Below are 16,455 nucleotides of genomic sequence, written 5' to 3' on the forward strand. Positions count from 1 at the left end.
AAGGAGGGAACAGTGGCTTGGTTGAAAAAGGCCGGGTACAGTGGCTAACTCAACCTTATTTCAACACGAGCCGATATTTGGCCGACTGAGCCACAGTTCAAGCTGAGCCACTGTTTCCAACCCTTCTCTTAACTGATCATTGTTAGATCTAATCTTAATGTCCACGGGATAAGGTTTACATAATTAAGTTATTAATTGTAGACGAGACGGTAGATTATTGCGTATTCAGCATTTGTCTCCATAAGCTGCTCATGTCAAAACTGTGTAAACTTACAGCATACGATAAGCTGTTATCCTTGAGAAATAAACAATTGCTACTCATACAAGTGTTTTCACAAAGTATGGTAAAATATTGAAAAACGTCCTGTATTAGTAGACAGGGTGCGCGGGAGTGGCAACAGCATTTTAAGCATGATAGCCAATAAGTTTGAGCCAGAGGACCAAATCACTTTTATATAGTTATCATTAGTAAACTAACATGTAGATTAAGTAGATTAAGTTCAAAACTAACAATATGTGGACCTAATGTTGTACTTATATAATAAATAAGTTCATTCATTCATTCATTCATTAGTTCGATGGAGGCGTTTGCTCTCCTAACGATGAGAATAGCCCTCGCACGTCAAACCTGACTAGTTTGAAACTTGGGTTTACTTAACTAACTCGCAAGGTGTGGGTTTGCGTTTGTTAACACGTTCAATTTAACAAGTTGTGTATTTACTGGACAAAGGAGATGGTGTTTGTTTCTATGATTTACAATTAATATCGCCATTTAAAGTATCATTCTATAGAACTTGCTAACTATGTAAACAAAAATCTCTAGTAAATTGACATTCAGAGACCATTTTAATATGGCGGTTTGTTTACATATTAGTTAGCAAGTGAGATTGAGATTGAGATATTTATCGATAAAATCATAAATAATTTTACACGTCACAAAGCTATACTTATCAATTTATCACTAGATAAAATGATTAAGTAGTTACATTTTTACATTGAGTTCAGTTCTTATAAATAAATAAATAATATCATTTTTGGACATCAGCAGTTCTCAACATAAATTCACTTATAGTGTAACAAGCTAAACCAATTAACATTTTCTTAAGTTTACTTAGTTTACAAATATTGCCTCACTAGCTGAGTTTCGGAAGTGTGTTTTAAATTTTTACACCCATGACACCATGAAATTCCATTGAATAACACTTTAGGTTACAAGGTTAACAGGACAAAGTTTTTAAGTAATATATCACACAGGGATCGGATACCGGTATTTTTTGTATGGGAACGGAAACGGTATTTTTTCGTTCTTTGCTAATTACTTCATTTCTAATTGGGCAATCTAATAATACGAAGTCGTAACCTAAAAACACAACTGAGTCCTACATTTCGAGCATAAAATAATTCGAAAAATGTGATTATTTCTAAGTTTTTGCAAAAAACCGGTTCCGATCCCTGATATCACATTTATTATGGACCTTTAGATTTAGAAACGAACCCACTACGATTAAACATCAAGCACTTATTGTATTATTAAATGTTTAGTTAAATCCCCAGGAACAATTCTACTAAAATATTATACATTAAACATATCACCCGGGACAATTATACACAATTGAGTAGTTCTATAGTAAGCTCAAAAAGATTTGTCTAGTCAGTACTAGACAACGATATATAATGTAATAACAAAGGAAAATTTGAAGGAATTGTAGAAAACTGATATAAAAAACATATCTCGCATATCAGAAATAGCTAAAAGGAGATACTATTTTGATTGGATGGTACGACCAAATCCTACTATCCTACTGTGACTAACAATACCACTGTGGCAAATGCTATTCGCTGAAAATCCCTGTGAAATGGTCCTTTTGCTAAAAAGTTGACGCAGCGGAAATAAGTTTTGATTCGATTTGCTTTGACGTAGCTACCGACCTTTGCTTTTTAGTTTAGCCACTTTATAGACAATTAGACGAGATGAAAAAAGTTTTTAACGGATTTCACTGCAAAGCCGTTGGTGATTCTAAAAGGTTTCAGATTTTAGTTTGAATTTAATAATATAAACGGCGACAATCTTATAAAAACCTGGCTGAAATGTAAGCCGAGTCTGTTATAGTATTTAATTGAATTTATTTTCAATTTTAATACATATAATATAATGGACTTAACGTAAAAGCCTGCTCTGGTGTAGGATTTGACAGATTTCCACAAAACCACCGAAATATCTATGAAAATCAAAACCATATATTCTATTCTCTTCTATTTATTTCAACGTAAACAATTGGACATGGAGGAGACAGCAGACAATAAAAGTATAAAACATATATATACATATATATCATGTTTATATCTTGATCTTCGGTATAGTTTTCAGTACAGGATTCCTGCTCCGTCTTCGCATTCGAACGCTTTGATATGTCGTCTCGTGCCTCTGACTTTTATGTAGACAGCTCTTATTACCGAAATTTGAACTTATAACTTTCAGCCAGCAAAAGATTTGTGAATATGCCTGCCTCATTTATCATTTAATTTTGATGCTGTTCTTCAAGAAACTATTGTATCGAGTCTCTAGGGCTCCATCCATCGCATGAAATGACTAGTGGTGTAAGTAAAGGATGCTCTTAGGTACTCTGTTGCTCTCGTATTTTAGATGTTTCTCTCGGCTGTGTCACTGCGAAGTCTTTTTCTGGGTGAGGTTGCTGTATGAGGAAGCGTCAGCATTTACTATGCAAACGTCAAAGAACGCTTTCCTTGCAGGTTCCCACACACTGTTTAGTAATAGATTCCCTAAATATATATACCTACTTCTTAGAGAGTAATATTTTTTGAGCAAAAACTATTCCACTCCACTGACTTTCCGAGAACAGAAAATACTTTTTGTTACCCATTAGACCCACGTGTAACGCTTGTTTATCCTTATATGCTCAAATAAGAAATAACAAAGGCATCTCGTTATTATATCCCGAATACTTGCCCAACTTTTTCAAAACAGTGGAACACAAAAGAAAAAAAAACTTCTACCTTTCCTACTCGTTTGGGATTCTTTGCGCAAATAGCTGGTACTTTTATAAACTTTGTAAATAATATGCCGAGTTTTGTGGCAACTTATGAAATATGCCGTTGGCTTTAAACCTCGGGAAATGGGTGTTTTTGGGCTTATCTTTGGTTTGTTTACGTAAATGGTGCGTTTTGATTGCTCTCTTGCGAGCCTGTTTCCTTGCGTTAGTGTTAAAATAAGACAATTAGATATAATAATGTATACATTTCTATAGATACTCATATTTATATTACTTAAGTAGGTATCAAACAGAATAATATTCACGCGCACAATAATGCGTTGCGTTGTGTACCTACACATTAGTCTGCACCATTTAAAAATTACATTTCATAATAATATATCCATTTTTTTTTATCTGAAGCAACCTTTTAACCTTTTTTTTGATCAAAGAAAACAAACTTAATGTTCCCATGCGTCAGTCGTTTCATTCACCTCTTTCTTGATTCGAGACCTTATATTTATTTATTTAATCGTATGGGAAAGATATTGTAAAAATAGAAACAAATATAATTATAAGATTTATAAAAGTCTACACTAAGACCATTATATTAGTAGACCTTATATTTGAAATATATTATTATGTTGAATAATTGTGTTTGGCACGTTCCGAATCTACCTTTGTACCTACATTAGATTCAAATGTCGATACTGTCGATTGCCAAATTCTAAGAGATAGAGATAACCGAGGAGTTAAGTGGCACTTTATGACACTTATGGTGTTGTTTATATCTTCCATCTGTCGACAGATAACAGATAAGTGTCCATCGATGGACACTTCTCAATCAAGCAGTTTATCTATTTCATTACATCATTGAATTTGTATCATAGTGACGGCCAAAGTGGTATTTTTATGGTAACAAAGGTGTGTTACGAAATAATTGGTGCTTGTTGACTGTACTTACCAATCACTTAATGTAGCCACGAGGCATTACAATCACCAAAAACTCAACACTTTGGCATTATAAAACATTTTAAATAGCGCTTTAAAAAAACGCAATATTTATACAAGCTGTACAATAAAAATGTCCAAATACGGAAAAGGGAGAAACTATAAGAGGGATAGGTAAATTTATTCCAAGCATTTTTGCACCAGGAATGAAGTCAGGCAAACATACTTCAAATCTAGCAAATGTTCAAATACTTACACACATATCATGCACCTACGACAGAAAACGTTCAGAAATTCAAACCTCACATATCAGCTCAATCTTATGTAATATTTGTCCCCACGCCACGTAGAGTTGTGAAGTTCAATTTTCTCCATGAAATCGCTTTGGCGTCTGGCTGCCTTGCTTGCCTTTAGAGGTACGACGAGTCTGTCGTTTAGATCAACCACACTAAATATGACCTTCAGAGCCGTTAACAGTAACACTTCTGTTTTTATTATATTTAGCATACGGGACGAGTCCTGAGGAATCGTAAGAGTTTCGCTTACCACCTATTATAGACACTAAATAACAGCAAGTGGATCTGACGTTTTATAGACGACTGTATATTAAAGGCACTGGTTTTCGGGCACAAAGGCACAAAATGTAAATCTGACAAATAGTAAAAAATAGATAAAACAATATCAAAAGTTAATTAATAACAAACATTAAATATCAAAATTATCAAATAAAAAATCTAATCCTAAATTAGCCTGAGGCATTGTTCCCAGGACACTGGCCGCGTTCCCCCTCTACACAGTGAGGCTAAGTTTTTGTGCAAAAAATGCGCCAGCTCGTAGGTCGCCAGACACTCAGACTAGTTTGGTAGAAATTTCTAGATTTTTGGTGTCTGACGACCAAGGACCGAGAGTTTCAATTGCAAGTGCCGCAAATACATAATTAGTTTTCAAAAACCATAAACAAAAATACGTAAAAAAGGTAAATTTATAAAAAAAGGTTGTGCAATCTTGCACAGACGTTTTTGCAATAAGATTAACGAATCCAATTTATTATCAAGCAGATACGTATCCGAATGATTCTACATTTTTTTATATTAAAAGAAAAATTGAAAAATTCACCACTTTTGGCAGGACTTGAACCTGCGACCTTTGCAATCCCTGCCTCGCTCTTAACCAACTGAGCTACAGAAGCCTACCAGTAGCGCGAATCCTTCCATTCCTTTGTTCATATACGAGCTTATACACTCCTCGTTGCGAGGTGAAATTCTTTATTTGACTGGATAAGTTTTTTACTGGTTTTCCTAATCTTTGGACTCGCCTGCACTCCACACCCCAATTCCTGTTAGCAGCCCGTCGATTTCAGTCACACGAGCTATTTCTCAACTACATACGATGGTTGAAAAGTATTCGATAATGCCGTCCTTATCGCACTTGTGACGACTGACGAGTTGCTTTGAAAATAGTTCTCCTTTCACGTTCCATTCGGTTGTTAGGAGTCAGGGGCTTCGACCGAGAATTCGTTGAATAAGAATTGTAGTTCCAGACAAAAAGAAAACTCGATAAATGTTGTTTTAAGATATTCTTAATAAATTAGATATCTCGGATAATATTATATCTAGGTATAGAATAATAAATTAGAAATAAGTAATAAAAAGCAAAATACTGTTTCTTTGTTAAGGGATTAAATAGAAAAAAAAAGATATTTAATTTTATTTAATAGGTAGCGAGAACTTACAGCGGAGTATATCTCAACCATTTTTTCACTTTAAAAATGCACTTAAAAATTATTCTATTGAATTAAAAACATTGTCAAATAGGTTTTAACATCATAAAGTTTCTTTTGCCTTTGCATAAGAGTAGGTACGAGTAATCCAAACCAAATAAAAAAATGCTGCAGCTCAATCCTTCACTGCATTTGTTTCCCAAAACATATTCATTTTTCTGAAACAGCACTCCAATCAGAACGTGTTGCGGCTCGATTTGGTTTCAGACTTACACACTAGTCGTCCTAGTCGTTTGGACGTGTATAATATACACTATATACAGTATGACCCGTTCTTCGCTACGTGCACGGCTGGTGCTGCCCTCATTTTGTCGGACTTTCTACGTTAAATCTTATGGAGTAAAATTAGTTCAAGCGGCTGCCGCTAGTACTAATATCGGACATTCCATAAGATTACCTGTGTTTGTGACGATCAGCGCCACTTCCCCCTCCACCGACTTCGCACATTGCCAATAAGTAATAAATAGGTTATATATATGTTAATAAAATCCGTTAGAGTTACCTTTTTAAATATTATTGCAATGAGAAAATAAAATGTGTGAAAAGATTGAAGAAGGTTTTTTGAAATTCAACGTTTAAAGCGGTTGACAGTTTTTAACGACTTTTAAGGGGCCCACTGATTAACAATCCGCCGGACGGTATCGGCCTGTCAGTTGTTCGGAACTGTCAACTTTTCGTTCTAACTGACAGGCCGATACCGTCCGGCGGACTGTTAATCAGTGGGCCCCTTTATGCGTAGGAAGGTACTAAATCGCAAAAGGATAAGGTAAGATAAGGTAGTATGATATAATAATATCTTTAGATTTTGATCACGCTACCGATGACATCCTGTAGGAACTAGGCGACCTAGATTGCCTAGACTAGTCTCATACTTTCAGAACTTTCTCCTTTTTGGAGGTTAGTTAGTCCGGTCCAATCGTATCAGAAGGAATTGGATTGGATTTTTCGTCGCATATTGGGCATGTATTCGTAACTTGCAGTTTAGTTACATTGCTCCAAATGTTCTAGCTTGTTTTTGTCGTATAGATTGTGTTGATGCATTTGAAATTAGCTGCGGTCCGTGGAAATGTTGACGGGACGAAATGGGTGAAATGGGACAAACGGTATAGGTGACGTCTCAGTTTTAGTATAAAATAGGTATATTCATAAAAAAAGGTTCAGTACTTTTGAACTGTTTCCATATGAATTAAACCTTACAAAATGAGTTATTGATAGCTCCAAATCCTTTTCTAAAAGTTAGTTAATAATTACAACAATCACCTGTGGAAAAAATATGGTTTTTCTAGTTAGAGAACGACGAGAAAATTCTTGGACATTACTTAGTAATAAAAATATTTGCTAATTAAATGACTGTCAAAAGTATTTCAAAAATTTATTCCAAACCTAAGTATTTCCGAACACTTTTATTACTTCCTAGGCTTAAGGTTGTCTCACTGACCCAATTACAGAATATTCTGCCACTAGCAATTTAATCTCAATTTTTAAAAAGGCCTATATCCCATCACAGTCGTACAAACGTCAGTCCTTTTAAAACTACTTCGGCAATTTCGTGAACACTATCAAAATGGGGTGTTGATTGAAGAAGACTGTTCGTATTTGACTTTAGTGTGGACATATGACGTTTTGAAACCCCACGAGCTCACATGTCTCAGTCGTGACGTTTATTAGAATTAATGGTCGTTTCGATTCAATTCCGCCGAAAAGCGCGATGTCGACATGATACGGGTGTGATAGTGAGAGTACAGATTACTTAAGGGCGGCCGCTAGCTGGCGCGGGTGCACGGAGCGGGCGCACGTACGCGGTTGCAATAGGGTATTTGACTGTATTTAAAATAAATTATTTCACACCATGCTTGAAATGAAGCACCAGATAATTATTAGAAACCCATGGATAGCAGTTATTTTTAAACACAAGTTCTGTTTAATAAATCTGATAGAAATATAAAAAGTGGGTGAGGTGACCGTGACGTCACGATGTAATGTTTCATATAAATTCCATATTAGCAAATCGTTTTGACAGTCCTAAAAAAGAAACTAATTTGACTAGTTGGAAAATACCCTATTGTAAAATCTGTCGCACGCGTCCGCGCCAGTCAACGTTGCTAATACTATTTTTCGTAAACTCGCTCACCCGCTCCGTGCAACCGCGCCATCTCGCGGACGCCCTAAGGACGATTTTGTTATGCCTGAGATAGTCTTTGTGATGTGAATTATACTAAACAACTTTTATTATGGAAGCAATCTTGGGCAAATTTAATATATTGATATTTTCTATGTAACAACTCTTTCTTTTTCATAACTTAATTTAACTAAATTACTCTGCGTACCTAAATACTTAATACCTAAATAATAGTTCTATTGCCCCAAATTGGTGCAAATTAGGATGATTGGGTGATAGATTGGTCAATAGAACAACATATTAGGTACCGACCTACAAGTATTTAGTTGGAATTTTACTTTTTAGGTTCAATTTACCTATACTAGTAGATAATTGTTATTTGCTTTCGTATTAAAATCTAATTAAATGTGAGTGGTGTATCTTCTACTTCCTATGTAGTCTGTGAAATGGTTGTTGTCTAACGAGGTCACTGAACTTCCCAATTGTCATTTACCTAAAATAGGGAAAGGGACAAAGGATGGAAATGGCGGCGTAGGAAACGGATGTATTTTATAAGGAAAGGAAAGTGAGAAATGTTTATAGGTATTTGAAATAGTAGTTTGTGTTACAAGGGATCAAAATGATATATTTCCGTCAAGGGCGTACATTGAATCCTGAATGAAGCGATGGATTCTACAATAGAATCCCGAGCGTAATGAGGGATTCAAGTGTTAACGCCCAAGACGAAATAATTTTGATACCGTGTGGGACATACTGCTTTTCACATCAACTATGAGGAAAATAAAAAAATCTTAGTGTTGCACAATCTGATGCTTAAACAGATTATTTAAGCTAAAAAAATAATGTGCAAAATAATGTAAAAATAGTGTGCTAGAACAGAAAAGTGTTACTTTGATCCCTCCTAACAGGGAGGAAAAGTGCCACTTTGATCCCTCCTAGCAGGGAAGAAAAAGCTCTTTTCCGAATAGGTGTGATTTTTTTTTATATGGCTAAGTAAGGGGCGTGTCAATTAAACCATATCACAGTACGGCCCACTTGCACCATCCCACTAACCCGGGGTTTAGCGGTTAAACCGTTAACCCAGTGTCAAATTGTACTGGTAACCATTGGTGGTTTGACTGGTTAACCCCGGGTTAGTGGAATGGTGCAAGTGGGCCTAAGCGAGCCTGACTCTGAACTGATCGTTTTACTCTAGAACACCTTATTAGGCAGCAATTTAAGATGCGGATAACCTCTACGCAGTAACGATACGACTTGCGAAAATCACTAGATCCTTATCGTCGTAGCTTACCTTTAGGTAGGGCACACACAGCCATATTCGAACTTTAAGATACGTCAAATACTAGAGATTGAAACGATATGGATTGGATATGTCAGTGTCAAACAAGTGTCAAAAGTGACGCGTTTGTTTGAAGAAACGTCACTTTTGACACTTGTTTGACACTGACATATCCATTCCATATCGTTTCAATCTCTAGTATTTGACGTATCTTAAAGTTCGAATATGGCCGGCAGTTCTTTATCTATACATAATTTATCGTCGCCTAGTAAGTACCAATAGTACAATTTGCTTAGTTTGGGACTCGGTTAATACAGTTTCCCGTGATTCCTATAACTTTTTCTGAAATTTCCTACAACTTTTTCGGAACTTTCCGCAACTAACGCTCCCTGCTGGTCCATCGTGACTCATACTATTGGCTCCATTTGAAATCCTTAGATACAGAACCCTTAGGGTTCCCCCACATATGTCGACGCGGAATCGCTCTTATTACGCAGAAATAAAGCTTTTTCCTATCGGCTTTTGTGAATGCGCGTCAATATATCTGGGGAGACCCTTATTATTAAAAACAAAACAAGCTTACCGAGTAAAATGCTCAATGTCGCTTTGGAAGTGTCAAAAGTCGCATTGTTAAATCTTAGTGTAAGTTTGTATAGTATAAGTCTGTTTATTTAGTTCCGATCACAATGCTATCCTAAAACTATTGTCACACCTCCTAGTGGGAATTGTCTTAGGATGTAGGCTATATCTACCACTTTGTAATTCTACCTGTAAATATTATTGGCCTGTATCTGTTTTTTTCCCCAATAAAGAAAATAATAAATAAATAAATAATAAAAGCTTACCGGTTCTTAGATTTGCTCCACCACCTTCCTTTACAACTGAAAACTCCAGCAATGACAGTCAGGCATTCGCCTCACGTACCTATAGGAAGCCAATGCAATGTCTCTAAAACAATATTAATGTGAAGGCCCGACTCCTCAGCTCCTAAAGGACATCTACGCCTTACAAATAACATGGAGTTAAGTTCTTTTAATTCAGTACCAGGTCAGGTCACTTGGCGTTTTGCCAGGCGCAGTGCTGTTGTGCCTGATTTAATTTAGCTCGATTTTCCAAAAGAGCTTTAATAAAGCGTAATGAAACGAAAAAGGCTTTAAGCATGCGTTTTGCTGCAGCTTACGGTTGTTAGTAAGTTTAACAATAATTTTGGCTATAGAGCGGCAGTTGTTTTTACGAGAGTTTACAAGGAACTTTTCTTTTTCATTCTTTAAGGCTCATTTAGACGGTACGAGAACTCGCACGCGAGTTTCATTACATTGCGTCATCTGATCGGTCAGCTGAATTGATGTAACCTTAATGGTCCACAATGTAACTAAAATCGTATACGAGTTCGCGCGCCGTCTAAATGAACCCTTATAGCGGTTTGTTACTACAACAAATTATCTTTTAGTATTCTGTTCTTTTCGGAGGTTTGTTTAGGCAGGCGTGGCTCACTCCGCGATTTCGTCGCTTTGCTACAGGTAGCTAAAAGTACATCCGTTCCACACCAATTTTGGTGGCTAGCCATAAGCCGCGCGCGGCGCTGTCGCCACCTAGCGGCCATATCTGTGCTGATCGTAACAGACGCGTTTTGTTAGAGAGTGAGTCTTCTGTACCTAGTACTATTTATTCTGTGGTTTAGGTGAATTTTATGCGAAGGAACCGGAGTTTTTTTTTGTATCGGACATATCATATCTTTTACAAATGATATCAAGAAATTACTATTTGAATAGGGCTCCGGGCTACAGACGTTTTTCGCTTCATAGCGAGCAAACTCTTCTACGAGCTACGATGCCGTAGCAAACGCACCGTAGCTTGGTAATTGATAATTTCCATTACCACATTCAGTGCCAGCGCGAGCTACGCGCTACGAGCGTAGCCGATAACACGAAAAACCGTAAGTAGCGAAAAGCGCCTACGAACAGTGAACTCCCCTAGGGAGTCGCTGACACTGACGGCGCGATTCGGGAAATGATTTAGAGATACACTAGATATGAAATAGTAAAGATATGTGACGTTCCACTGCAAAAGGTACCATTGCCCCGGCTGAATATTGGAGCGGCGTTAATAATAGCGTAAGCGCCAGCCGCTATAAGGTACCTTTTGTCGTGGAACGTCACATATCTTTACTATTTCATATCTAGTGAATCTCTAATTCCTTTCCCAAATCGCGCCGTGAATGTGTTAAGATGCGTTCAGATCTCGCTAACTGCTAAATTCTTTGGGTTTTCTTTTAATAAATTTTGTAAAATACATCACAATTTGATTTACTTAATTTGTCTGACCGATGTGTCATTTTAGTACAATATTGGTACAAAAATGGAATGACTGGAAAGTTATAATTTTATATCTGATACGGGACTTCATTGCGTGCATTTACGTTTATTATTTGGCCTGACGTTTCGAACGTGACGTTACGTTCGTGGTCACAGGCAGACAAATAATCGTATATGATTCATAATTGTTACATATTTGCCATGACTTTTTTTTTCAAAAGTGTTTTTAATAAATACACGTTAAGATTGTTTAGCTTTTTTTCTAATCCTAAAATAAAGAACTATACGTATGGCAGGCCTGTAACTAATAATGAAAATTTAATAGAGAAATTATGATAAAAATAAACTTTCTAACGCTACGCCACACGAAACACACTGTACTACCTACAATAAACCCTTTTATAATAAAATAACAATATATCTTCTGTTAATTTGACATGAACATGAACATGAACATGAACATGAAGTTTCACACGAGTTCTCCAGTGAACCATAAATTAGGACTATTACATACATAGACATAAATACCAATTATACTTAATATAACAATATCTCAGAGTAACTATGTTGGCTTTTAGAAAATAATATTACATTAGAAATTAAACAATAAAGACCAAATTAATAAACGAACAATAAAATTAAATTAGTGATGATAAACGCAAAGCGTTTTGACAAAATTAAGCGTAATTAAGTACGTAGCTAATGAAGTTTAATAAGGCGGTCTAGACACAATTAGGTTCAACTTTTAACTGTCTTAAGTTGGATTTATTTGTATTAGCCAGATGACCTAGCTAGATGTAGCATCTTTAATTTTTTTTCGTTGCTGGGGGGCCAACCAAGATGACAATCGTAGATCGACAAACGATTAAAAAAATTGTCTCGGGATGTCAGATGTAACGAAGTCACGTGAATATTTCTATACATTATTTAAGTTCGATCGGCGTTTCTATCAACGATTGGCATCTTGACTAGGGCCCCTGCACAGTAATGTTGGGATGAATGTAAAAAAAATTCTATAAAAAGTGGCGGATAATTCCGAAAAGGGACTATTATTACAACGGAATATGACATATTTTTAAATGATTTTCGAGATTACCCTATTTCTGAAATTAACCGAATACACCTTAAGTTTATAGAACCATGTGATGGGACTTTTTTTCCATTCCATTACTAATTTTCATTAAAAAGCGCGGTGCGCACTTTACTACATAAGTAGTATAAAACAAAGTCGCTTCCCGCTGTCTGTCTGTCCCTATGTATGCTTAGATCTTTAAAACTACGCAACGGGTTTTGTTCCGGTTTTTTTAATAGATAGAGTGATTCCAGAGGAAGGTTTATGTATAATTTCTTAACCCGTGCAAAGCCGGGGCGGGTCGCTATCGCTAGTTATATATAAAATTTGACCAACGAGAAATGAATTTCAAATTTCTTCTAATAAGAGAGGTCTAGCGTTGAGCAGGCAAGCACGTTTTACTCAATTTCAACACGTAAACTAATCTCGTGGGTGGACATTTAATAATATTCTGGCATAAATTTCTCCTCCGGTCAAATACCCCCATTAATCCTGGCTGCGGTTTATTAGTCTAGGTAATCTAGGTGCCTTGTCCATTAGGGCTGAAACCTAGGGACTAGGGACCAAAGATAAACGTGAATATTTAAAGAAGGCTATTAAAGCTGATGCTTTCTTTAGAAACTTTAGTTTCCATTAGAAAAATCGGATTAAACCGAATTAGATTTGTTTTGAAAAGTATCTTTAACACCAGGTTTTTTTATTTGTGACATCTATCTGGATTCTGGATCAAGCATATTTTTTAGCATTACCTACTACTAGACTTAAAAAAATGCTTTTGATTAGTATTTCAATTCAATAATATATGTATAATGTAACATGTACAAGTATACACCTAGTATTAAAACAGATGGATTTAAGCATAATCAGATATTCAAGTTTCTAAGTTTCGCCGTTTCAGTCTGTTTGTTAAATATTAATATTTTAAAATGATATAGGTAGTCTAATTAAAATGAACAGCGATGTTTTTACACATGTTATAAAAACACTGCAAAGGTACCCATCGAATAGAAATTAATTAATATTCAAACACAAGTGTAGGTTTACAACTTTACACTGAAATATTATAATAGAATATTCTACTAACCAAACAACCACATGAAAATGTGTTTATTTTAAATAGTTGCGAATATATTATTTTACACTACAGCGCACATTGTCGAGACCCTGTATAATTTCATTAGAGAACAAATATGTCCCGAGGCCCCAAAACCGTATCGGATACAAACAAGCAACTAATTAGAGCGACGCAATAACAAACCTCGAAACCCTTTGAGCCGTATTCGAAACAGAGACGTCTCAAATCCTTTGTTGCTCTCACGTCAATCATAATTAGAGAAGGGCCTATCTAATGTCAGATCTTCATTAGTCACGTACATATATAGGTCAGTATGACACGCCACGGTGAGCTACTATTAATTATCGTATATAATCAAGGGCCTTTGAAACTCCCCGTACGCAAAAGGCCCTCAAAACCGATGGCCAATTACTACGCCAAGGTAAGAGCACACTTGATCGACCCTCACTAAAAGCTTTCGTTTTGTTACAGGTAAACGTCAAAGGTTCTGCTATGAAATGGGCATTCGGGCATTATGGCAGGGGTTCTGGATCCTCGTGCTCATAAACCAGGCTGGAAGCGACTGGCTCAACTGCGCTTACATCGCGCAGTGCCACTGCAAATGGTCTTCCGGGAAGAAGACCGCCTCCTGCATAACCGCCGGCCTCGAAAAAATACCTCATCTAGCAGCGGACATCCAAGTACTCGATCTCCATGGAAACCCATTGAAAGTGCTCGGACAAGATGCATTTGCGAGCATAGAATTGTTAAACTTGCAACGATTGAACCTAAGCTCGACGAACCTACGCTCCGTGAGTCCAAAAGCTTTCAGAGAGCTCCGTATTTTGGTCGAACTAGACTTGTCTCAAAACGAATTGTTGCAATTGTCACCTGACACGTTCCGGGGAAACGTCCGCTTGAGGCTTCTGGTGCTTAACGACAACCCTCTGAGCTCACTAATTGCGGAGCAGTTTCCGCCGCTGCTACATTTGAAGAAACTAGAACTTTCCAGATGCCGCTTGCGTAGTATACACCAGTTTGCTTTGGTGAATTTGCGAGCGTTAGAAACTGTGCATGTGCATCAAAATTTACTGACTTATGTACAAGAAAATACATTCAACCTCCCCGTTTTGAAAACTTTGACGCTCTCAGAGAATCCTTGGCATTGTGATTGTAGATTAAGACGGTTTCATGAATGGTTTCTGAACAGTAATCTTGGGAACGAAGAAGTGATCTGTAGTGGTCCAGAGAATGTTTCTCAGGTGTCATGGCGTTCTATCAAAGGGGAAGAAATGGTTTGTCCGCCTATTGCTGTGTCGAGTCCAAGAGTTATTAGAACAGAGTCCGGTGCTGACATACGGTTTGGATGTTTCAGTCGTGGCGATCCCGAACCCACAGTAGCATGGTACTTGCACGACACAGAAGTCCAAAACGACACGATAAATCATAGTGAGATTGTTATAAATAGATATCAAAGTAATTATTTTAATGAGTTTAGTGACGATATCATAAACAAAAGTGCGCAATGGGTCAACGTGACCATAACTAATGTGACGAGTGAACTTTCTGGTGAGTGGAAATGTAATGCAAAAAGTTCAGCAGGGGAAGCCACTGCCTATTTGACTCTAGTTTTACCTAAAGCGCGGACAGCTACTGCTCGCGTGGCCCCAGACTACTCAACGCTCTTCATGGTGGCCGGATCCATGGTAGGCATGGTGGCATTAGGATTCGTAGCGGCTTGTGTTTGTTGGAACACCAAACGCCAAAGAATGCCGCCGAGTAGGAGTTTCACTGACCAAGAGAAGAAGCTTCTCGATACGTCCCTCGCCGTCAGCTGCGACCGAACAAGCGGCGGAGGCTCATCGTACGGGTTTGAGATGTTGGACCGATCTATGTCGATGGAAAGCGAGGATACGCGGTGTTTAGAGCCCGTTCAGATAACTATTGAAGGCCCGCCTGGTTCGTTCCCACCTCCGCCGGCTGAGTTTGCTCTGCCCGCTCCTTATGGGAACATCTTTATATCCGTGCAAGTCTCGGGTCATAACGATGAGTATCCGGACTTGCTCGGTGGCGGGGCGACGCTGCCTCGAAGGAGCCGCACGTGTTTCTTAAAGTCGGCCTACGACAACATGGGACCGAGGATCACGGCTGCCGGCAGCTCCACTTGGTCCCTCCCTGGTGCCAATGTAGATAGTAAGGATACCCCCGCGCCCTTACCCCTTTCGACCTTTTCCACTGAATTTACCGCTCTATAAACTAGTTAGTAAGTTTGAAACATCATCATTGTTTATTTTGCATATTTTATCCGAGAGTTTGTTGTTGAGATAGTATTATACGCCTGTTATTTAAGTTACTTTGATAATTAACACTATTTAATAACATATCACTTTTGTAGATGTTGTTAATTTTACTAATGTTTTTAACAAGTGTCATTTTATTGTAAGTGAAATAGGACTGAGTACATAGCTAGTATACGAACGATGACTTCTTTTTTTATCCGCGTTAGTTTAAGAACTGTCTAAAGCTACTTTTACTATACAGTATTGTAAAGGTTAAGCTACACCCTAAGCTATATTTGTAAGAATTTTTGATCGAAAACTGTTGCTTTAAATCGGATGAGAGAATAAAAAAGATTGAACTAAAAAAGTTGCATAATTTCCTTTCCTCTCTCTGCTAGCAATCAAATTTAATTTAATGTCAATTTGATTTTAATATCACTAGTGTATTTCACACGCAAACGTTTTGTCCGAGAATTGTATGCAGACACGTCGAGTAAGCTTTAGTACTATTATAACAAGTACATTAAAATATCTACATGGCATTTTCAGAAAATGAATATAAAATAATAACTCACGTAATTTTAGTCGATTAACCTTTTCGACGCCATGTCAAACA

At 37.1% G+C, this 16,455-nt stretch overlaps 1 protein-coding gene across 1 annotated transcript in view; it reads left to right on the plus strand.

Annotated features, from left to right (window-relative positions):
• LOC134654438 (leucine-rich repeat-containing protein 24-like) overlaps positions 1-16,206 on the plus strand; it is a 33,207-nt gene extending 17,001 nt beyond the window's left edge. Inside the window, exon 2 of the mRNA XM_063509880.1 lies at positions 14,053-16,206. Coding sequence (XP_063365950.1) covers positions 14,079-15,815 — 1,737 coding nt within the window. The 5' untranslated portion in view covers positions 14,053-14,078 and the 3' untranslated portion in view covers positions 15,816-16,206. The remainder of the gene's footprint in view (positions 1-14,052) is intronic.
• Positions 16,207-16,455: the final 249 nt, after the last annotated feature.

Source organism: Cydia amplana, chromosome 15 (genome assembly GCF_948474715.1).
Source record: "Cydia amplana chromosome 15, ilCydAmpl1.1, whole genome shotgun sequence".
Classification (NCBI taxonomy): domain Eukaryota; kingdom Metazoa; phylum Arthropoda; class Insecta; order Lepidoptera; family Tortricidae; genus Cydia; species Cydia amplana.